This window comes from Scyliorhinus canicula, chromosome 7 (genome assembly GCF_902713615.1).
Source record: "Scyliorhinus canicula chromosome 7, sScyCan1.1, whole genome shotgun sequence".
NCBI classification, from domain to species: domain Eukaryota; kingdom Metazoa; phylum Chordata; class Chondrichthyes; order Carcharhiniformes; family Scyliorhinidae; genus Scyliorhinus; species Scyliorhinus canicula.
In genome coordinates, this window is record NC_052152.1 from 46422834 (window position 1) to 46446447 (window position 23614).

Genomic DNA, 23614 nt, shown 5'->3' on the forward strand with positions numbered 1-23614 from the left:
TCACAGGCCTGGCTTTCCCACCCCTTGCAGGCCCCATTCTCCCACCCCTCATAGGCCCCGACTGCTCACTGGCCTGGCTTTCCCACCCTCATAGGCCCCAACGCCCACCCCTCACAGGCCCCGCTCTCCCATCTCTCGCAGGCCCCGCTCTCTTTAACCCCCCCCCCCCCCCCCCCCCCCCCACCCCCCCCCCACCATTGCAGGCTCTGCTTTCACTTTTGGTCCACTGTCCACAATCACCCTGATCTATACAATTTAAGTTATGTTTTCTTTACAGCTAGTCCAATCAGAGGCTGGATTTTAGAGAAGTCAGCTTCTGATTGGGCGAACAGAGAACAGTTTGAATTTCAAATGGTAGGGATCTGCTCCCCTGGAAACCCCTGCTCTATATTGTTAACAGAGTATAAGAATAAGACTGTTGAAACAGTGCCAATTAATAAGGGGAATCTGGAGTTTTTTGGAATTGTTTTGCTATGAACTGGGTCAGATGGCTAAAATTTGTTTCACATGTAATTTTTAAGAATTGTAAGAAAGTTGAAGCCATTTCTGGATACCCCTATACTAGAAATTAGGAGAACACTGTCACACGTGGCTTCACCTGAAACACATTAACCCTTGTGCTGTAAACTATGCTGCTTATGTACTGCAAAATAATCAAGCCATTGTAATATCCTGCAAAAGGGCACAACAGAGTACAAGTCCCAACTTTCTAACGTGTGTATCTGGGAGATCCAGATCAAGTTGGAATTGATAGTTTGTTATTAAGTAATCAAAAATCCTCATGTCCATGACAGATAATTCATAATTCAATGAATAATCTTTTCAGTCAGGCTCTTCATTTACTGACTGATATCTGCACTGGATTTTCAAGGTAAATGAAGTCAAGGATAGGAAAATGCCAAGCCATGTGTGGGATGCATCAGATTACAGAACAATATGGCAGCAATGTACTTTCAAACTCTTCAGTATTCTATAGTCAAGTTGAAACTCGAAGAAACACAATAATATGAACTCTGTTGAACCTTGTAAATCGGAATTGTAGCAGCAGAGGTGGGTTTCATACCTGTGTGATTCTGAGTGAAAAGCTCCTAATGTATCATTGGTTTCATATATTGGCAAGTAGTCAGATTTCTTGCAGAAAACTTATGTAAGCCTGATGTCACCGCATCAACAATTATACAGAAGTAATTAAAACAGAAAATGCTGGAAACATTCCAACCTTTTTCTGTTTTTACCGTAGATTTCCAACAGCTGTGGTAATCTGCTTTTTGTTCTATTGATCAGTACATTATTAGTAACAACCATTAGAGTGGACAGCAATAGTTTTCATTTTGAATATTTGGGGAACATTTGAAGCATGCATGAGCTATACTCAGAGATTCTGATTTATTGAGATTTTGCATCTTGCTTTTCTTCTACGCGCTGCATTTCAGAACAGGTGGAAGAGATATAAGCTGACACAGTACTACAACAATAAAGCAAACTGGACAAAATGGAAAAACTGTAGACCAACCAAACATAATTAAGATGGCACAAAATGTCTGGGCACCTACAGACAAGTGCATTGTCCAGCTCCTAAAAGTATATAATCTTCTGTAATCTGGATAATGATTGCTTTCTGTAGAAATCTATGCAGAATAAGATATTAGCCAGTTTGATTAGGCTGACTGATTTTCGCCAGCTTGCCCAAGTTCTGGTAAAGAAAGAACTGCATCAGTTACACTCTAACAGAGTAAACAAAATTCAAATCTGATGGTCTGACTTTCTGTTTGATTGTCAACAACATCAACCGTGCAACATATTCCTTTGTCAATACCAGGGCAATATGCTAATTCCAAGCAAAATCTGTAGCTTAAGGAAGCTTTAATGAAAGGGAAAGATTCATTGCCAGGTTATTTGACATAGTTACCAGTTTGCCAAACAACACATCCAGTCATCCATTAAAATCAGCCAATCAATTAATTAGTCCATCCTCTAGTACAGTTCACATGCCCATTTTGGCTTTGCTATGTTGGTTTAAAAATAGAAATATTTTGATTGTTTTAATATTCTGCCTAATGAACTCCATCCCCTTTCTTTCCATAATAACATGCTTTTTTTTCATCATTAGAATGGTGTATTTTCATGCAAAGTTTTAAAGTAGGTCTAGTTTTCTAAAGGAGCATTATCATTTAAACCTGTATGGGTTACTTCCAGGTTGCCTTTTCCCATTCTGAGAGTGAAAAAGCTTTACTTAAACAAAACATGTCCACTGTTGCAGTTCAGTAAACTGGAAACATAAGCTTCGAGGATAAAATCCTAGTAAAATGATAGACTGAGATCTCATGGTAAGCCTTTAGCTCAAATGTTTGTGTAATCAGAAGATCTTGATTTATTTTTCCAAATCACTTTTGGGAATGGGGGTTTTGGAGGAGAAAAGCCATTTCCTTTCCAGCGACCAATGGAAGGAGACAATGTCCATTTCCCTGAATGGCATTATTGAATAAATACATTGTTAAGAGCTCTTGAAGTCTTCAGAATTGATACCACTTCTTATCTCTGCATTTCAGCATCAACTGGAAAGGAGAAATAAAAAGTCCAAGTGAGAAGCTATCAGAAACAACCCAATGACATAAACAGCCTCAGTAACACAGATTGCACATAAAAAACTGGTTTCCAGGACAGAGATGTATAGATGACAGCATAATTGAAATTGAAAATTGAAAATCGCTTATTGTCCCGAGTAGGCTTCAATGAAGTTACTGTGAAAAGCCCCTAGTCGCCACATTCCGGCGCCTGTTCAGGGAGGCTGTTACAGGAATTGAATCGTGCTGCTGGCCTGCCTTGGTCTGCTTTCAAAGCCAGCGATTTAGCCCAGTGTGCTAAACAGCCCCTAATGTGTAAGTGTTCATTAATTTCAAGCTATTAAAGGCTCAGGAGGGATGGATTTCCTTTGCTCTTCTACCTATGTCAGGAGGGGGATACCGAAGGTTTATTCCACCGAACTTGAAGCTGAATCAACCTATATTTCTGGTTTCTGGTCAATTTCACTTTTCTAATAGAGCTCTGGTGCAGAACCGCTCATTGGCTTGTGCCTGGAGAGCAGCGAATTACAGCCCAATATCAGCTAGAAGGCCTTCACTGCAGAGATCTCACATTCTCGCCCTGCGAAGAGAATACATTTACGTTCAGACTCCCTCAAACATTTTGCATCCGGATCCTCAAATACTCCAACTGGATTCATGGAATAGAGCCAACTATTAATACAACCTTACATTTCAGCCTGTGAGAAGTGGAGACCTCAGAAAATTAGGTAGTGGCATTGTGATACCACTTCCTTCGGATTGGTATTATGTTAACTACGTACACCTGCTGTGGATATGCTGCACTCTCAAGGTATTTCCCAAAGTACTCCAGCAATGCAAAGCACTGAGTTTATGGATGTTCATCTAATTTTTCTCTGTTTTGGCCTAGGAAATAGTAATTCTCCAGGTGTAAAGGAAAGGACTACAATTCAAGGTAGGATCTTTTATATTTTTTATAGGCCAAGATAAATTGAAGAAATTAGCTTGGTCAGTACAATTAAATCATAGAATCATCTGTGTCATTCATTTATCCCTCACAGAGAAGGAGATAACACTGTGAGAAATGTCTCACTGAATGGTTTGATGTTGTATAATTGTATTCATATTGGAGCAAATACCTTGGCTGTTAATATTTTAGAGGTAATATTTAGTTCTCGGAACGTTATTATTGTGAAGGCAAAGGTAACTTAGGTTTTCCCACCCTCCAAGATTGGCCTGGATTTTCCAGGAATTGAAGATAAGTTTCCAGGACACTGCTGTGGGCATCTCTGGAGAAAAACCATTGGGACATTAAAAAGGATTGTTTTTTTTTGTCATTTTCTTTGAACATGTCTTTACCACATATAAAAATATAGAAAATAGGGGGGGAGGCTCTTTGACTGATGATGAAGCATCATTCAGTAAGTAATGACTCTTTTTGCTTTCCAATTGACACAGGAAGTCAAGGCGTCACAAGGACTGTCTAATGGCTGAAGCTTGAGGGTCAAGTCATATGATGAAACCACCATGAATATATTTAATCACAGTTGGAAAACCTAAGGTAACTAAAATGCTGGGAGGTAGGGATTGCCAGAACACCTGAAAGAAAGTGCCAGTTCAGAAGGTCACCCATGCGTGTTCAATAGAGTCAGAATAGAAGATATAGAGCCATAAAACAGTAGGTGGGCTTACTCAGCTGGAGAGCTGGAGACACGGGGTGGGATTTTCAGAGTTTTTGAAGAGCGTTGTAGCGGGTGTGAAAGACTGGAGGAAACCACCGGCTCCGAGGGCGGCTTCCTCCACCGAATGTTTAGGCTCACAGTTAAACAAAGATAAAGGCAAGTCCCATGCTGGTGGGGTGGGCTCGAACAACATAGGATTTAAAAAGATTTTAAAAATAGAAACCCCAACATGTACCTCCCACCCCCTCACTAGCCCCACCGATTTGGAACCTCCCCTCCCCCAGAATCCATCCCCCCTCCCCCCCATCAGGGAACTCCCCATCCTCCCAACCACGGAGCTCACGCAAGGACACAGAACACCCACTCCCCTCACAGGACAGCCACTCACACAACAGCCCCATGGAACACCCTCCTAATACTGCCAAACCCACTGCCCAGCATGACCTGGAGGATGTACACATCTGTGTGCCTCTGGCGGGTTCTGCTCACCAGATGCATGTTCTCGGGTACCTCTCATGATTCATGCCGACATGAATTTAATGTGGGTGGCCCATCAGGTGTAAAGATCAGATAGTAATATTTAAATATATTCAAATAAGGTTCCCGACGTTCAATGTCGGGATAACCACTATATCATCGGTTGGGAGTTAGGGCTTAGCAAAGTCTGAGGGAATTGAGAAGGCAATGGAAGGTTGCTGGTTCCACAGCAGGCAGTTAGGAGTCAGACAAGCCCTGGGAACTATGTATTGCTCATATAGCCAGGAGACTGGAGTTTGTTGAAATCTGGGACACTGTCAGTTCAATAAAGTTAGCAGCCTAGAAAAGAACTGGAATTGTGCTGGGGAAAATTGCAATGGGAGATCTTGTTGGGGGAAAACCTGTTTTGGAACTCTCATTGTGATTTCCTGCCACTGCTGTTGATTCCACCCCCCAAAAACAGGAGTGGAAAATCTACCCCATAACATCTACAATGCTTGTATAGAAAATTATTCGCCAGAGATGTTTTGTTTTGGGTGTTGTAGCGAAATTAATTTAAAGTATACAGTGAACCCCAGGAGGCTACGTGACTCTGGAGATGGATGGAGCTTATGAAGGTTCTCTTGTTTTACTTTAAATGTTTGTTTTCCTGGGATATACCAAAAGTGTGCTGCTGTTAGCGGGTTGCAGGTAGTAATAACCTTTGATGTGGCATCTTATCAAATGCTTTCTGGAAATCCAAGTACTGTACACCTATAGGCTCCCCTCTATCCTCAACACATGTTGCTCCTTCAAAGAACTCTAGTAAATTGGTTAAACTTTCTCTTTCATAAAACCATGCTTAATCTTCCCAATTACCTTGAACTTGTCTAAGTGCCCAGTTAGAACCTCCTTAATGATTGATTCTAACACCTTCCCACAACAGACTTCAAGCTAACTGGCCGAGAATCCTAGAATCCCTACAGTGCAGAAGGAGGTCATTTGGCCGATCAAGTCTGCGTGACCTTCGGAAAGAGCACCCTATCTTGGCCTACTCTCCCGCCCTATTCCTGTAACCCCACATTACCTACACATCTTTAGACACTAAGGGTCAATTTAGCATGACCAATCCATGCCAATTTGCATGCCAACAATTGGGAATCGCTTCCTAATCTGCGCATATCTGGACTGTCGGGTCACCCCCGTACTGGGGGGAGTGTGAAGTAGAGAATCCTGGAGTTGCTGAATTGTGCTGTGCGGGGGGGGGGGCGATAAATTGTGTTGCATGTGGAAGGATCCCAGCTGTGGGATCGCCTGCTCAAAAGGGCGGCGCGATAACGGGAATCCCTAGGGAATTCGTCACAATCCTCAGCACGCAAACATTTGCATGCCAACGATTGGGAATCGCTTCCTGATTTGTGCCTCCAGCGTGAGTGCAAATAACGTGCAATTCAGCTCCGGTGGGAGAACATAGGGAAGGATTCTCCACTTGCCGACTTAATAATTGATTTAATAATCGGTGATTGGGAGGAGAATCCCTTTTTACGACCGAATCGGGGGCGGCGCCTGTTTTCAGATGCTCCACCTCCTTCAAAATGGCATCATCGAAGAGTGCGCCACACGCCGTTGGGGCAGCCTCAGGACGCTACCTGAAGGCTTTTCCCCGATGAGTTCCGGACCACGTGGATGACTCATGGTCTCAGCGGTCAGGAACAAGGAATGGCTGCGGACTGTGTCCAGCGCTGCAAACAGTCATGCGAGAGCCGTACTGCTGGCCAAGGGGACTTCAGCGTGGGCTGGGGGGACTGGTGGGGGGGTGGCTCGGGAGTGTCCATGGGGGCATTATCTGGCAGGTTGGGTCCGCGCACGGCCACCGGCATGTTGTATGGAGGTATGCCGCTGTATGCATGCATAGCCACGGACCCGGCAATTCTCCAGCCGTTTATATCGGGACGGCTGTGTGTTTTACGTGGCGTGGCTGCTAGCCCCTCACCGGTCAGAGAATCAGTGCTGGAGCCTCGTCGATTTTTCCCACATAAAACGCCACGGATCCTCCGGACAGTGCCCCAAAATCGGAGAATCCAGCCCATAGTCTTCCAAATGGAGAATCCTGCCCTATTTTCACGAGTGACTTCTTTCCCATACTATTTCTCATCTCTACCCGGGGGCAGCCCCAACGGCGGCCCGGCTTCGATCAGGGCCCTTCAATGCCGTGGGGGCACTCTTACCCTCCGCACCAGCTGCTATGGACATCCGCCATGGCCGGTGCGGAGATGAACCCCTCTACGCATGCGCTGGGATGACGCCAGCTCACGCTGGCTCTCCCGCGAATGTGCCAACTCGCGCCGGCCGGCAGAAGCCCTTCGGTGCCGGTTAGTGCGGCGCCAAGCACTTTGACGCCGGCTGATGCGGCGCCAAGCCCACCGGCCTAGCCTCTGAAGGTGCGGAGGATTCCGCACCTTCCAGGCGGCCCGGCTCTGGAGAATACCGCCCATGAAGTTTTTACTTCCTGGTTGTGGTGAATGTATTATGCCAATATCTTGGCCATTGTATTTGTATCTATGCTGTTGCCCTTGTATTTGTGTATATGCTATGCTGTTGCCCTTGTGGGATTCCCTTATGGGCCATTGTACGGCATTATCCATAGGGGAACATGTTGGGGCATGTATGGGCTCCGCCCATGGCTCCTCCCCTTGAAGGGAGGTATAAAGAGCAGTCGACCTGAAGGCAGTTCTCAGTATTGGATCAGTCGCAGGCAGGCACTGTTGATTAAAGCCATGGTTTACTTCTACTCTTGTCTCAAGTGAATTGATGGTCGCATCAATTTAATCAACTTAAACGCAACTATGGAATCGGCCCTGAAACCTAACCGACTGGAACTTGATCCGCAGCCCGCGGAGGCGAAAGACATTTTTTCGCACTGGCTCCGCTGCTTCAAGGCCTATCTCGCAGCCTTCTCCACGCTTTCCATCACCGACGAACATAAGCTGAGCCTCCTCCACGCACGGGTGAGCCATCGAATCTCTGTTCAACTCGACGAGGCCTCCTCCTACGCAGACGCCCTCGCGATGCTCGAGCTCCTCTATGTACGGCCCGTGAACAAGGTCTACGCGCGACACATCCTCACCGCCAGCGTCCTAGGTAATCGCTAGAAGACTACCTACGTGACTTCAAAGTTCTCGCACGCAGCTGCAACTACCAGGCACTTATGGCCACTCAACATATGGAACTCGCCGTCCGAGACGTCTACGTGGTGGGAGTCCGGTCCAACTACGTGAGACAGCGCTTACTCTTTTTAAAAAAAAAAAATTTAGATTAGCCAATTATTTTTTCCAATTAAGGGGCAATTTAGCGTGGCCAATCCACCTACTCTGCACATTTTTGGGTTGTGGGGGCGAAACCCATGCAAACACGGGGAGAATGTGCAAACTCCACACGGACAGTGACCCAGAGGCGGGATCGAACCTGGGACCTCAGTGCCGTGAGGCGGTTGTGCTAACCACTAGGCCACCGTGCTGCCCCGGACAGCGCTTACTCGAAGAGGGGGCCCTGGACCTGGATCAAACGGTAAAGTTAGCCTCCTCTCTGGAAGTAGCTTTCCAGAGCCTTAACGCGTTCCCGGCTGACCACGCGACCCCCTTGTGGACCCCCGACCAAAGACTACCCCAGGCCTGTGCCACGTGGCCTCCTGCCCATCATGGGGGACTATCCTGCTATTTCTACGGCCAGTCCCGACACTCCCGGCAGCTGCGGGAGAAAAGGACATTTCGCCAAAAGTTGCCTGGCCAGGTCCAAGAACTCTAACTCACAGGCCCAATCCTCAGACTCACAGGCCCACAGACCCCGCAGTGTGGCAGCGTGTCTGCCAACTCCGCCCCCTGCAGACGCATCATCAGCCTCATGCCATCCGTGGGGGAAGCCATCTTCCAGCCCTCACAGCACGTGCGACTCGGGGGCCGCCACCTTGGCCATCCTCCCCCATCCTCAATGGGGCTGCCATCTTGGACGCCATCTTCCTCAATGCCTGCCACGCTCGACCAATGGGGGCCCGCCATCTGCTACGCCGCTCGACGCGTACGATCAACAAGGGCAGCCATCGCGGAGCACCTACGACCACACCGGCTACCCGCAACTCAGCGTGGTCACCCTGGACAAGTCGTGACCCAAGCACCTCCGGAGCTCTATGATGACCGTCCGGGTAAACGGGCATGAGACGCCTTGCCTTTTCGACACCGGGTGCACAGAGAGGTTCATTCACCCGGACATGGTAAGACACTGCCCACTCACAATGTTCCCGGCGCACCAAACCATCTCCCTCGCCTCTGGGTCGCACTCGGTGCAAATCCGAGGGTGCACTACCGCAACCCTAGCAAGACAGGGCGCTGAGTACGCCAATTTTAAATTATATGTGCTCCCAGACCTCTGCGCTCCTCTCCCATTGGGACTAGATTTCCAATGCAACCTCAGGAGCCTAACCCTGAAGTTTGGGGGGTCCCTACCCCCACTCACCATATGCAGCCTCGCGACCCTAAAAGTCAACCCTCCCCCACTCTTCGCAAACCTCACCGCTGACTGCAAACCAGTCGCCACCAGAAGCAGGCGGTATAGCATACAGGTCCGAGGTCCAGCGACTCTTGCGGGAGGGAGTCATCGAGGCCAGCAATAGCCCCTGGAGAGCTCAGGTGGTGGTCGTCAAGACCGGGGAAAAGAACCGGATGGTTGTAGATTACAGCCAAACCATAAACCGGTACACGCACCGTGATGCGTACCCCCTTCCCCAGATTGCAGACATGGGAAACCAGATCACACACTACTGGGTGTTCTCCATGGTGGATCTGAAGTCTGCATACCACCAACTCCCAATCCGCCCGGAGGACCGCCACGACGCGGCTTTTGAGGCAAACGGCCGCCTTTTCCACTTCCTCCGGGTCCCCTTTGGCGTAACGAACGGGGTTTCGGTGTTCCAAAGAACAATGGACCGAATGGCGGACAAGTACGGGCTGCGGGCCACATTTTCCGTACTTAGATAATGTCACCATCTGCGGCCATGATCAGCAGGACCACAACGCCAACCTCCATAGATTTCTCCAAACCGCCCAAACCCTAAACCTCACGTACAACAAGGAGAAATGCGTTTTCCGCACAACCAGACTAGCCATCCTCGGCTACGTCGTGGAAAATGGGGTTCTAGGACCCGACGCTGACCGTATGTGCCCCCTCCTGTAACCTCCCCTCCCCCACTGCCCCAAGGCCCTGAAGAGGTGCCTCGGGTTCTTTTCATATTATGCCCAGTGGGTCCCCAACTATGCGGACAAAGCCCGCCCACTAATCAAGGCCACCATCTTCCCACTGGCAACTGAGGCCCGCCAGGCCTTCAGCTGCATCAAGGCGGACATCGCCAAAGCTGCGATGCGCGCGGTGGACGAGTCCGTCCCCTTCCAGGTGGAGAGCGACGCATCAGAGGTCTCTCTCGCCGCTACCCTCAATCAAGCAGGCAGACTGGTAGCGTTTTTATCGCGCACCCTCACCACCTCCGAAATTCGGCACTCCTCAGTCGAGAAGGAAGCCCAAGCCATCGTGGAAGCCGTACGGCACTGGAGGCACTACCTCGCTGGTAGGAGGTTTACCCTCGTCACCGACCAATGATCGGTAGCCTTCATGTTCGACAATACGTAGCGGGGCAAAATCAAGAAAGATAAGATCTTGAGGTGGAGGATCGAACTCTCCACCTATAATTACGATATAGTATATCGTCCTGGGAAGCTCAACGAGCCTCCAGATGCCCTGTCCCGGTGCACATGCACCAGCGTGCAAGATGACCGATTACGGGCTATCCACGATGACCTCTGCCACCCGGGGGTCACCCGGCATTTCCACTATATCAAGGCCCGCAACCTGTCCTACTCCACCGAGGAGGTCAGAGCCATGACCAGGGACTACCAGATCTGTGCGGAGTGTGAACCGCACTATCGACCAGATAAGGCCCACCTGGTAAAGGCAATCCGGACTTGTGAGCGCCTCAGTATCGATTTCAAAGGGCCCCTCCCCTCCAATAACCGCAATACATATTTCCTCAATATTATTGATGAGTTCTCACGCTTCCCCTTTGAAATCCCTTGCCCCGACATGACCACGTCCACCGTCATTCAAGCCCTACATAGTGTCTTTCTTCACCCTGTTTGGTTTCCCCAATTATGTCCACAGTGACCGGGGCTTGTCATTTATGAGCGACGAACTGTGTCAGTGCCTGCTCAGTAAGGGCATCGCCTCGAGCAGGACTACCAGTTATAACCCCAGGGGAAACGAGCAGGTGGAGAGGGAGAACGCGACGGTCTGGAAGACCGTCCTACTGACCCTGCGGTCCAGGAATCTCCCATTTTCCCACTGGCAGAAGGTCCTCCCCGATGCGCTCCACTCTATTAGGTCCCTACTTTGCATGGCCACAAACGAGACCCCTGATGACCGCCTATTTGTTTTCCCTAGAAGATCCACCTCAGGAGCCTCGCTTCCATCCTGGCTGAAGACACCGGGGCCAGTCCTACTCAGAAAGCACTTCAGGAGCCATCAGTCCGATCCTCTGGTAGAGAGGGTCAAGCTCCTACACTCCAACCCCCAGTACGCTTATATCGAACACCCCGATGGCCGACAGGATACGGTCTCCCTCCGGGACCTGGCGCCCGCCGGTTCCACCATCACCACCACCGCCCCTCCACCATATCCCACCCAACCTACCATGACCAGCCCCCCCCGGCCCTATATGGCGCTCGCGCTCCCTCTCGCCTGCCATCCCCCCTTCACGGATCCACAGGAATGAAGCTCCAGAAGAGATGCTCCCAGAGTCCACGTCTGTACCCGCACCGGCGCCCTCACTACCGATGCCAGCACGGACGAGTTCAACACCCGGGCCAGCAACAACGCCAGAGCTTCGGCGATCACAGCGCACAATCCGTGCGCTGGACCGGCTGAACTTATGAACCCGTCACCCCCGCCAAACTTCATTTTTTTAACATGGGGTGAATATATTATGCCAATAATCCACCATTGTATTTGTATCGGTGCTGTTGACCTTGTATTTGTATCTGTGCTATGCTGTTGCCCTTGTCGGCTTCCCCTATGGGCCATTGTATTGCATGATCCATAGGGGAACATGTTGGGGCATGTATGGGCTCCGCCCATGGCTCCTCCCCTTGAAGGGAGGCATAAAGAGCAGTCGACCTGTAGGCAGTTCTCAGTATTGGATCAGTCGCAGGCAGGCACTGTTCTAAATTGATTAAAGCCACGGTTTACTTCTACTCTTGTCTCAAGTGAATTGATGGTCGCATCACTGGCTTTCTGCCTGTGTGTCTTAGTGACGATTCTTCAATCTGATTGGTTAAACTGCCTATTTGCTGATTTCCTTGCTCACGACTGTGCTGAATTTAAATGGATGCCAGATTACTAGAAATCTGACAAGCCTGTTGCAAGGTGAATAGTGAAAGCTGCTCCTTCTCCGCTTCTCTCTTTCTATGAATCCTAGTCCGTGTCACTCTAATTTATTTGCCTTGACTGCATGATTTTAAGTTGGCAGTAAAGACTGCTGCCACTTTGTTTCATTATAGATGAAAAAGCTAACATCTAATCACGGTATCTGCTGGGCTATCGTTGATTGGTTTACAGCTTCAAGCTGGAGTATGATGTGTCATAGTGAGAATGCTAAAAAGGCAAGTTAATTTGTAGTGTATGTTATAAATCTATGAACTGATTGTAACTACTTAAAATAGTTCTTTCAGCATTTCATTCACAAATTTGTTTTTTTTAAGGGTTACAATTTTATGAAGGGTGAATAATCCTTTTTTGTCAGGATATTTTCTCCCCTGTTCTGTTTTATTTTGAGACTCCTCATGCCACATGCCATCCTCTCGTTACTTGCAACCAATCTTCTGCCAATGAAATTCTGAAACCAACACGTAGGAAGTTATGATAACAGCACGGAATAATATTCTCTCCCTGGGGAGGAAGAACCTGACTTCCCATTTATTCTCCTGGCATAATGGAGGGAATTTTAACCAGTGGGATTGGGTGTGACTGGGGCTTAGATGAGCAAATCTTTCAAGCACATTGGGAGCTTGCTCCAACCTGTTGACTTCCAGGTTTTACAGAGACGAGTCAAGGGGCAGAAAGCCAACCCACTGACTGGAGGTGGATTGTCATTTAAATACGTTAACAAGGCAAGAAGCCTCAGATTTAACATGCTTTTCAGGTTTAACTGTGGCTGACTGTGTTTCCCAAACATCTACAGTGAGACGACAGGTCCAGAAAGAAGGCAAGTGCCTTCACCGTATTCCTTGTTGGTCAGGAGAAGGAGCAGCGCTTGCTCTAGGCCCTGCAAATTTTCCCATGATCAGAACTCTCCCATCTAAATTCACCGCTTGGACTGGACTTCCTTGGAAGTAGGTGTGCACTCCAGCTGGGTCTAGGGATCTCACTTCCTGCCCTCTGGGATCAGGCCCCTCCCAAAGATCAGGGGTCATCCGGGGTTGGAGTTCAGATACTCTTCCCACTGGATTGGTGATCAGACCTTCCTGGTCTGCGACTTATTCCAGATTACCCCACATCTAATGCAAAGTCAGCCTGAAAATCTGGCTGCTTTCCCAGCAGAGAAATTGTTGTGGAGCTTTGCAATGTGCAAGCAGACTCCCTATTCCCCCGTGTCAGCAAGTAAAAAACTCCCTCCAGTGAATCAGCTGGATTCACTTAATGCGCGAAAGATTAGAGCATAAACTTGTGTCCTAGCTTTCCAATAGTTGTTACATATACAAAGTTTATGATCAAAATCTAACCATGGCATGGGATTATTAGTTTTCTTAAAAGTTACATGGGGAAATTTTCTGTAGTTTAGAGAATAAGTTGCTTTAAAACAAGTTTTGATTAATTTTCCTTTAGTTTGCTACAGTACAAGTCTTAGAACTTGAAATCTGGTCATGTGATCCTTTCCAGCCAGTCCTTGAAATTCTAATATCGTCTTAAAAGCTATTACTCTCTATGGGGATCGTAACACAATGCACAAGTAGATTGTTTTTTACTTTACACTCATATACTACAAAGATGAAAATTATTTAAACAAGCAGACGGCTTTTACCTCATGCGCATGTTTAGAGAATGTCTCTGCACTCGACATCATGGCTGCAGTTCGGTCTTCCAGTTCGCCCAGTCTTTGCCCACGTTCATCCAAAGCTATCCGAGCACGAGCAAGATCGCCCACAACTCCAGATGCAGCACCCTTAACACCTTCAAGTCCACCTGGTCCAGGGATGTGCTGGGCAAGAGTCCGAGATGCCTTGCCTGCTGAAGCCTCACCAACTTAAAAGGAAAAAAATTAAGAAAATCATAATTCTAATTAACTACAGTATTTTTAATATTTCAGAAAATAAATAATTATTCACATTTTCTTTTTTTTACCAGAGTGGTAAAACTTTCAGTTCCTCTTCAGATTTTTTCAATTGCTTTAATAGGGTGGTACCAGCAGGTCTTTAGCACACTCATAAGGGTTTAAAAAGTTAAATTAATATTTCATATGGTTTCATATCTTAATGCTTGAAACAGTCGGGAAAATCACATATCTGTCTGTTTTGGTGCCTATTGTGACAATGGAGTATCATCAGCAAGAAATATTAAAGCAGTAGTTCAGTTATAGGGATGGTAGTGTAGTGGTAATGTGACTGGACTAGCAATCCAGAGGTTGGACTAATGCTCTGGCAACTGGTAGAATTTGTATTCAATTAGTTCAGAAATCTGGAATAAAAAGCTAGACTCACTAATAGTGAACATGAAACTGCCAATCGTCAGAAAAAACAATCTGCCTTGCATGCAAGTTCTGACATAATTTGTGTTTGACAGTATTTATTTGCACTCATGTGACATTAATTGCACTCGAAAGCAATTATTTAACATTATAAGTAATGTAACTGACATCAATGTCATCAATTCCCCAAACTACAGCACACAAACATTTGCGATTAGCAATATCACTGAAGCATTCGGACACCAAAAATGATCAGAGTTTATTTCCTATATTTCTGAATTTCCACAGCTTCAAACATCCTAAAACTGAGCTAACTTTAGAAAAGGTCGGCTTGTTGTAAGTTTAAATATATTAGTTTTATGTTTTCTTAATAACCTATAGTGCAGCATTACCATGTCAGCAGCCCCTCACCATCCGCCCCACACCCCCACCCCCAGCCAAAGATTGCAGCAGCTTTAATTTTCTTCCCAGCATCACTGCCCCCTCCATTGGTGAAATTTACCCCCCTACCACCACCCACTGTCGTGATCAATTTTCTCCCAATCATGCGCCCTCCCCTCCCTTCCCCGGCAAAACTTTCCCAATACCTCTAAATTGCAGCAGTTCCCTTCCCCTCCCCGTCTCCCCCATACCCATCGCTTCCTTGTCCTCCCTCCCATCAACTCTCTCTCCCTCCACTTCCCTCTTCCGCTAACCAGAGTTCAGTTTGCAGGGCCAGCCAGAAACCCAAAATGACTTGAGGCAAGCCCTGGTTGGCAACAAGGTGATTATTTCACAGGTGAGGGTGGGGGAATAATGGAGGAGGGAGTCAGGGGCAGCATGGTGGCCACCGCCCAAGGCTTTTAATCTCCCCAACCCCTCCAAACCACTCCCCCAACCATCAACAAACAAAAAACAACAAAAGCACACTCACCATTGCCGCTTACCTGTTAGAACCCACCCCAAAATACCCATCCCAGACATTTGACCAGAAACACAAAGCTCTTCTCCAAAGTTCAGTGTCCTCATAAACTTCCTAGTCCATGGTCTCTCATCAACTCCATCGCTTCCTCTGGAGAGTCAAAATAAAACTCCTGCTTCTGATGAGTCATCCACAAGCAGGGCAGGGTACACAACCCCAAAATTCATTCCCTTTTTGAAGAGAACAGCCTTTACCCGTTGAACCTAGCTCTTCTCTCCGCCACCTCCGCACCCAAGTCCTGGTAGACCGCAGCTCATTCCCTTCCCAGGTGCACCTACTGGTCTGACTTACCCACTGCAAAATATTTTCCTTGTCCCAGAAATGGTGCAACCGCACCACCACTGCCCTCCCACTTATGGCCTCCTCCTCAGTGCCCTGTGTGCCCGATCCAACTCAAGGGGCTGATAAAAGGCCCCTTCCCCAATCAAAAGCTCCAACATCCTTGCCACATTCTTGCAGCATCTGCTCCCTCAATACCCTTGGGCATCCGGACTATGTCCCACTTTCTCAATCGCCGCTGTAAGCGGCTCTACCACCTTATCCAGGTCCTCTGCTGCTGGAATTTATTATTTAAAAACTCTACCAGTTGCTCCGTCGACCACTGGGTGGGCAGCCCTGCTCTCTTGCTCTCCGCCATCTTTACCTGTGGCGCACCATGAAAACTGCTCTGCCCCAGCTGCTCTCTCTTTCTTGTGGCACTTCTTGTCCTCTGATTCATGCACCATACTCACCAAAGGACTACTACCTTCCGTGGGCACTCACACATCTTTCGCCCTCAAACAAACCCCCAAATGCGCGACCACTCACTCCATGGCCACCTAACGGAAGGCCCCCCCATCGCTACTCTTATTCATCAGTAAAGTGATGGAAGGTATCGGCAACAGTGTTATTAAGTGGCACCTATTCAGCAATTACCTGCTCCACCAATGCTAAGTTTGGGTTCCATCAGGGTATCTCAGCTTCAGAACCCATTACTGCCTTGGTCCATACTTGGACAAAAGGGCTGAATCCAGAGGTAAGATTAAATCATTTCCCTTGGTATCATGGCAACATCTGTGGCATCAAAGAGCCCCAGCAAAATTTAAGTAGTAGTAATCGGGGGGGGGGGGGAAAGAAATTTTGCTTGTCTGCATTGACTATCACAAACCTCTACAGATGTGCCATAGAGAGCATCCTATCCGGCTGCATCACAGCTTGGTATGACAACTGCTCGGTCCAAGATTGCAAGAAACTGGAGAGTGTGGTGAACTCAGCCCAACGCTTCACACAAGTTTGCCACCCCCACATTGATTCTGTATACACCTCCCGCTGCCTCAGAGACAACCTCCCACCCAGTCATTGCCTTCTTCCACACCCTTCCATCAGGCAGAAGGTACAGAAGTCTGAAGAACCGCAACATCCAGACATAGGAACAGCTTCTTCCCCACAGCTACAAGACTCCTCAACAACTCTCCCCTCAGACTGATCTGTTTCCTGTAAGAACAAAATACACGACGCCCTATGCTGCTCTTGCTCATGTATTTGCTTTGTTTGGCCACTTGTTCCACACTGTCACCAATCACTGTTTGTCGATGTACCATTTGTCAATGTTCTCCGTTGATTACGCTTTTGTCTACTATGTACGTACTGTGTACGTTCCCTCGGCCACAGAAAAATACTTTTCATTGTACTTCGGTACATGTGACAAAAAAAATCATCAATCAAATCAAATCCAATGGTTTGAGTCATAGCTAGCACAACTGATGTGGTTGATGTTCTTGGAGCAAAACATCCCAGTTCCAGGGCAGCACTGTAGAAGTTCCTCAGGATAGTGTCTGAGACACAACCATCTTCAGTTGATTTATCAATGACCTTCCCTTCATCATAAGGCCAGAAGTGGAGATGTGTGATGATTACGCAATGGTTAGTACCATTCATGACTCCTCAGATACTGTGAGGTACAGTCTGCATCATGCAGAAAGACCTGGATAACATTCAGGCTTAGGCTAATAAGTGTCAAGTAATATTCAAGCCACACAAATGCCAGGGAATGACCATCCCCAATGAGAAAACCTAACCGTTTCCCATGGGCGGCATGGTGGCAAGCACTGTTGCTTGGGACAGCAGCAGGGACCTGGGTTCGATTCCCAGCTTGGGTCACTGCCTTTGTGGAGTCTGCACGTTCTCCCAGTGTCTGCGTGGGTCTCTTCTGGGTGCTCCGGTTTCCTCCCACAAGTCCCGAAAGATGTGCTTGGTAGGTGCATTGGACATTCTGAATTCTCCCTCAGTGTACCCGAACAGGCACTGGAGTGTGGCGACTAGGGGATTTTCACAGTAACTTCACTGCAGTATTAATATAAGCCTGCTTGTGACAATAATAAAGATTATTATTATTGATGTTCTACAACATTGCCATCCCCGAGTCCCTCACCATCAACATCATGGTGGTGGGGGGATGGGCATTGCAAGCAGTTCCATTGGCTAGAATCTCAACTGGATCAGCCATATAAATACATTGGTTACAAGAGGAGGACAGAGGCTTGCGAATTTGAAGCTGACTCATCTGACTCCCCAAAATATGTCCACCATCTACAAGGTACATAGAAATATAGGAGTACTCTCTATTTACCTAATTGGGTGTTGTTCCAACAATTCTAAAGCTCAACTCCAGGACAAAGCAGCAAAGCAGCCCACTTAAATGGCATCCCATCCACCTTAAACATTCACTCTCTCTACAACCAGTGTAAAGTGCCAGCAGTTGATACTGTCTATAAGATTCACTGCAATAACTAACCCAATTTCAGTTGACAACACCATCCAAACCCATGACCTCCATCACCTAGAAGGACAAGGGCAGTAGGTATATGGGATCACCACCACATGCAAGTTCTCCTCCAAATCAGACCATCCTGACTTGGAATTGTATCCTTCATTGCTTATGGGTTAAAAACTTACAAATACCTCCCTAACAGTGCTGTGGGTGTACATACAGCACATGAACTGCAGCAATTCAAGGTGGCATTTCATGTAAAAATTTGGTTTGTAATTGTTATGTTTTAGAATATAACTTTTAATATATAAGGGATATTACTCTTGGGTTGGATGTTAAGTGTTCAAATGGAAACATCTGATTAAGAAACTGATAAGTAACTCTAAAATAAGTGCAATTCATATATATCTGGGGTAATTACAGTTCATAGTATTTGTTTAATTGGGGTATACTTCAACAACAGAGGACTTGATAGATGACCCATATCTGGACCTCAGTAGAACCAGTATCTATTGTTATTGCAATAAAAAGGGAAAGTAGCTTTGTAAACATGGGGGTTTCTTCATAGACCCAGGGCATCTGGAGAGATGCAATTACATCCATTAGAAATATAGAATTCAGAATACAGGATTCATGTTGACGGTGAAATAATTAATTTACATTTCTGTTTGAGGATATCCCCAATAATTTTAGTTTGATATAGACTACAGTTCACAGTCTTGAGGTTTTGAAGAGAGAAGAACAAAGAGCACTTGAAAAAAGCCAACAGATCTGCCAGCATCTATCAAAATAGAAACAGAGTTAACATTTCAAGTCATGGACTTTTCATCTGAAGATGTCTAAGGAAGACTCTATGGACTCAAAACGTTAACGTTGTTTCGCTCCCGATAGATGCTGGCAGGCCCGCTGAGTTTTACCAGTGTCCTCTGTTATTGTTTCAGATTTCAGCGTCTGCAGTATTTTGTTTATTTTAGGTTTTGAAGAGAATTTGGAGGATCAGTTAACCAAATATTAATGGAAGGATCCCATGAAATTTCATTTTTCAGAGAATTGCTGAATATGAGGTAGAATTAAAGTGAATTCAGAGGGCTGTGGCGTACCCTGTGGGTTGGTCCCTAAAGAGGTGAATGAACCATCAAAATGTGTGTAAAAGTTTCTAGGAATTCTTGGGGAGTAGTGGGAGTAAAAAGTAGAACTGAGTTCATAGAACATACAGTGCAGAAGGAGGCCCATCGAGTCTGTACCGACCCACTTAAGCTCTCACTTCCACCCTATCCCCGTAACCCAATAACCCCTGCTAACCTTTTTGGACACTAAGGGCAATTTAGCATGGCCAATCCACCTAACCTGCACGTCTTTGGACTGTGGGAGGAAATGGGAACACTCGGAGGAAACCCACGCAGACATGGGGAGAACGTGCAGACTCCGCACACAGTGACCCAGCGAGGAATCGAACCGGCGACCCTGGCGCTGTGAAGCCACAGTGCTAGCCACTTGTGCTACCGTGCTTCCCAAGTATATAAGTATAATTACTTAATTATACAATATAGTATTAAGTTAATAATGTTGCTTTGTTTAATGTGTCTTAAAAACCATAAAGCTGTTTTTTTTGTTTTAAAATGTGAAATCTTGTGCCATATTTCTTTCAGTCAATTATTGGGTGTACAGATTTCTCTTTAAATATCAGTTGTCCCTAATAGGAACATAATATCACTGACTTCTGAGGGCAATTAAACAAATGCTGGCCTTGCCAGTGATGATTACATTTAATCTGCAACCTGTTAGATTGAAATAAGAACACAAAAAAAGGGAACACAAGACCATATAAGAACATAAGAACTAGGAGCAGGAGTAGGCCATCTGGCCCCTCGAGCCTGCTCCGCCATTCAATTAGATCATGGCTGATCTTTTGTGGACTCAGCTCCACTTTCCGGCCTGAACACCATGACCCTTAATCCCTTTATTCTTCAAAAAACTATCTATCTTTACCTTAAAACATGTAATGAAGGAGCCTCAACTGCTTCACTGGGCAAGGAATTCCATAGATTCACAACCCTTTGGGTGAAGAAGTTCCTCCTAAACTCAGTCCTAAATCTACTTCCCCTTATTTTGAGGCTATGTCCCCTAGTTCTGCTGTCACCCGCCAGTGGAAACAACCTGCCCGCATCTATCCTATCTATTCCCTTGATAATTTTAAATGTTTCTATAAGATCCCCCCTCATCCTTCTAAATTCCAACGAGTACAGTCCCAGTCTACTCAACCTCTCCTCATAATCCAACCCCTTCAGCTCTGGGATTAACCTAGTGAATCTCCTCTGCACACCCTCCAGCGCCAGTACGTCCTTTCTCAAGTAAGGAGACCAAAACTGAACACAATACTCCAGGTGTGGCCGCACTAACACCTTATACAATTGCAACATATAGTGCATTAGCTCTGCCTGTCAACATGATCATGACTTATCTCGGGCTTCAACTCCATTTTTATGCCTGCTCCCCGTTTCCCTTTGTTTTTCCCAAGAGGCCAAAACCGTAAATTTATTCAATGATGGCATATCCACAACCTTCTGGGTTAGAGAATTCCAAAGATTCACAACCAATTGAATGAAGCAATTTCTCCTCATTTCAGTCCTAAATGATTGGCCCTTATTCTGATCTGTGTCCCTTGTTCTAAATTCCTCAGCCAGAGGAAGCAATAAACCAGTATCTACCATGTCAGGCCCCTTGTTAATCTTTAATATTTCAATGAAATCACCTCTTATTTCTCTGACTCCAAAGGATATAAGTCCTATTTAGTCAGCCTTTCATCATAGGACGACCTACTTATCCCAGGAACAAATCTAGCGAACCTTAGCTGTACTGTGTCCAATGCAAGTATATCCTTGATTAAATATGGAGACCAATATTGCACACAGTATTCCAGGCACGGTGTCACAAAAGCCTTGTGGAATTTCAGCAAGACTTATTCTGGTACTTAAATTTATTTGCAATGAAGGCCAACATGCCATTTGCTTTCCTAATTGCTTGCTGTATGTACATGCTAAAGTTTTGTGTTCCACAGTATGAAATGGATATTGGGGCATAGCATTCTCTTTTAAAAACCACATAACTCACTTTTAAAATAAGATAATTTTTCCCTTTCTTTGGTACACTTCAGAAGAAGGGAGGAAGATCGATGGGCAAAAAATGGTGAGGGAAATGACTGTTCCATCATTCTATTATAAAACATGAATTTGAACATATCAAAATATCTTTCATAATTGCGCTTATCACATCAAATATTTTAATGTTGAGGAATCTGTGTGCCTGACTAAAACTGTGTGAAGGAATATCCAAAGAATGATAATTGTGAAAGATAACTTATAGTGATCTTCCCATTAACTTACATAACTCTTCTCTATCAAATGTTTGTCCGCTTCCTCCAAACAGCCCCTTTAAGAAGCCTCTGTTTTGAGCTTCTGGGGTTTCAATAGGAATAAACAAATCTCCAAGCATTTCCTGAAAAGGTAAATGTATAGGGAGTAAATAACTTCAAGAAAAAAAGGCAGCTGAGAAAATCAGTATCAAATAGTGGCAAATATTTTAGCAGCGTTGCAACAATTGAATCATAATAAAACTAACACAATTAATTCTAATCATGGAAAGAGCAATAAGAACCAAGTTGACAATAATTGCTATTGTGGGTTCTGGTTGCAGGGCAAGAAGAAGCAATGTACATTACTGGAATTACCAGTGTGCTTCAACATCTGCTTATGGTATAATGAACTCTTTCTCCTGCTTAATTCGGCCAGTAGCCAAATGGTTGACAACATTTAAAACAATAAAATTGTAGCCTTAGACAAGCCAATTGCAATGACATCTATACACAACTATATTTAAATATATGGAGCTTTACTTATTACACAGAACAAAATACATCATAGTCATAATCATAAGCAAAAATGAGTAGTTACTATTCCTAATTAATAATATTTTGAAAGCTGCTAAAACTCTGCATACTGGAAGTGCTGCAATGCACAGTAGGTATCAACTGGGAGCATGGAGTGTCATTTTAGCTGGTGTAGTTCACTGAAATCACTGCAATTCATAACTGGGACAATGTCAGAAACAGCAATTGGATCTTTAATTCTCTACTGAAAACTTTTAAAATTCTTTACAGAGGGCAGGCAAAAAGGTGTCATATGAGAAATGTTTCGTTAATTTTAATGTTAGTTTATGCATAATCTTATGACACTATATGCAAACGTAACATTTGGTATTATTTCAGTTCTTCAAGGTAGGTTAGTTGATAGCTAAAGCTATGATCAAAAAGCTCTATTCAGGTGAAAAGTATTTTATTGATGCAGACTATGAATTGTCAAGCATCATCACACTGCTGAATTTGATTTCAGTTAAAATAACAATTCTTAGAATGGTAAACAACACAGACAACACTATCCATTTTCTGGAAATATTCAGAATTCAGAATAACGGTTCATTCAAAATAATGAAAATATTCCACCAAGTGGTGCTGAGCTTTCAATTTGTCCTTATTTTGTCTAAATTATTCTTACTTGCTCACTTCATAACTTATGGGACACTCATGAAAGATTAATTTAAGTTCAACATTTCTGGCGAGAACCCCCAAATGAAACAGCAGCCCTACCTGAAGGTTTTCACACATTTCTTGGCTGTAAGTAATTCGCTGGATTTCTGTTGGGGAGCTTAGATACAGAGCTTGCCCACCATTTGTAAAACAGAATGTCCGTGCTATTCTCATATCAGTTAAAGGCAAGTAGTTTACATCCAACAATGGGCGAAGACTTGGCAAGCTATGTTTTGAAGAATGTAAACAACGCTGAGAATATTTGTTTCAGTTTAAAACACAAAGAACATCTTCATTTGTAAGGGGTAATAAGCAATAAAGACATTTTTGCTGAAAAAAGAGACATGCTGTCGCAGCTTTTTATCTTGAACTCATCAGGCAGATGCATGAATGCTAAATTTCAAAGAAAATAACAATTGACACTGATAAGAAAAGGAGTGCCAATTGGTTGGCAAATTGGGTCAGATTGGTCAAGACATTGCTATGGCAAATGCACCAGGGCACTATTGTCTGCTATGTTTATGTTTGTTCAAAAAAAGGTCATATTCCTTCTACCTGCAGAGGATAGGTCGCAATGTAGCAGGGACCTGCTTGCTGCAGGCAAAAGGAATGTGTCAAAACATTGCACCTTTCTTGAATAAACAATTGTTCCCTAGTGCAATTGGTGTGGTTACATCTCAACCAATCGGAGCCAACTTGCCAAGGGGCTGGTTTAGCACAGTGGGCTAAACAGCTGGCTTGTAATGCAGAACAAGGCCAGCAGCGCAGGTTCAATTCCAGTACCGGCCTACCCGAACAGGCACCGGAATGTGGCGACTAGGGGCTTTTCACAGTAACTTAATTGAAGCCTACTCGTGACA

At 45.5% G+C, this 23614-nt stretch overlaps 1 protein-coding gene across 6 annotated transcripts in view; it reads right to left on the reverse strand.

Moving 5' to 3' along the window:
• Positions 1 to 210: 210 nt before the first annotated feature.
• Positions 211 to 23614, reverse strand: part of stxbp5l (syntaxin binding protein 5-like) — a 721261-nt gene continuing 697857 nt past the window's right edge. For all 6 annotated transcript variants that reach the window (XM_038801940.1, XM_038801939.1, XM_038801935.1 and 3 more), the window contains 4 exons: positions 22815 to 22980; positions 21556 to 21667; positions 13800 to 14020; positions 211 to 2555 (listed from right to left, as the gene is read on the reverse strand). In XM_038801940.1, the coding sequence (XP_038657868.1) occupies positions 2514 to 2555; positions 13800 to 14020; positions 21556 to 21667; positions 22815 to 22980 (541 nt within the window). In that variant the 3' untranslated portion in view covers positions 211 to 2513. The remainder of the gene's footprint in view (positions 2556 to 13799; positions 14021 to 21555; positions 21668 to 22814; positions 22981 to 23614) is intronic.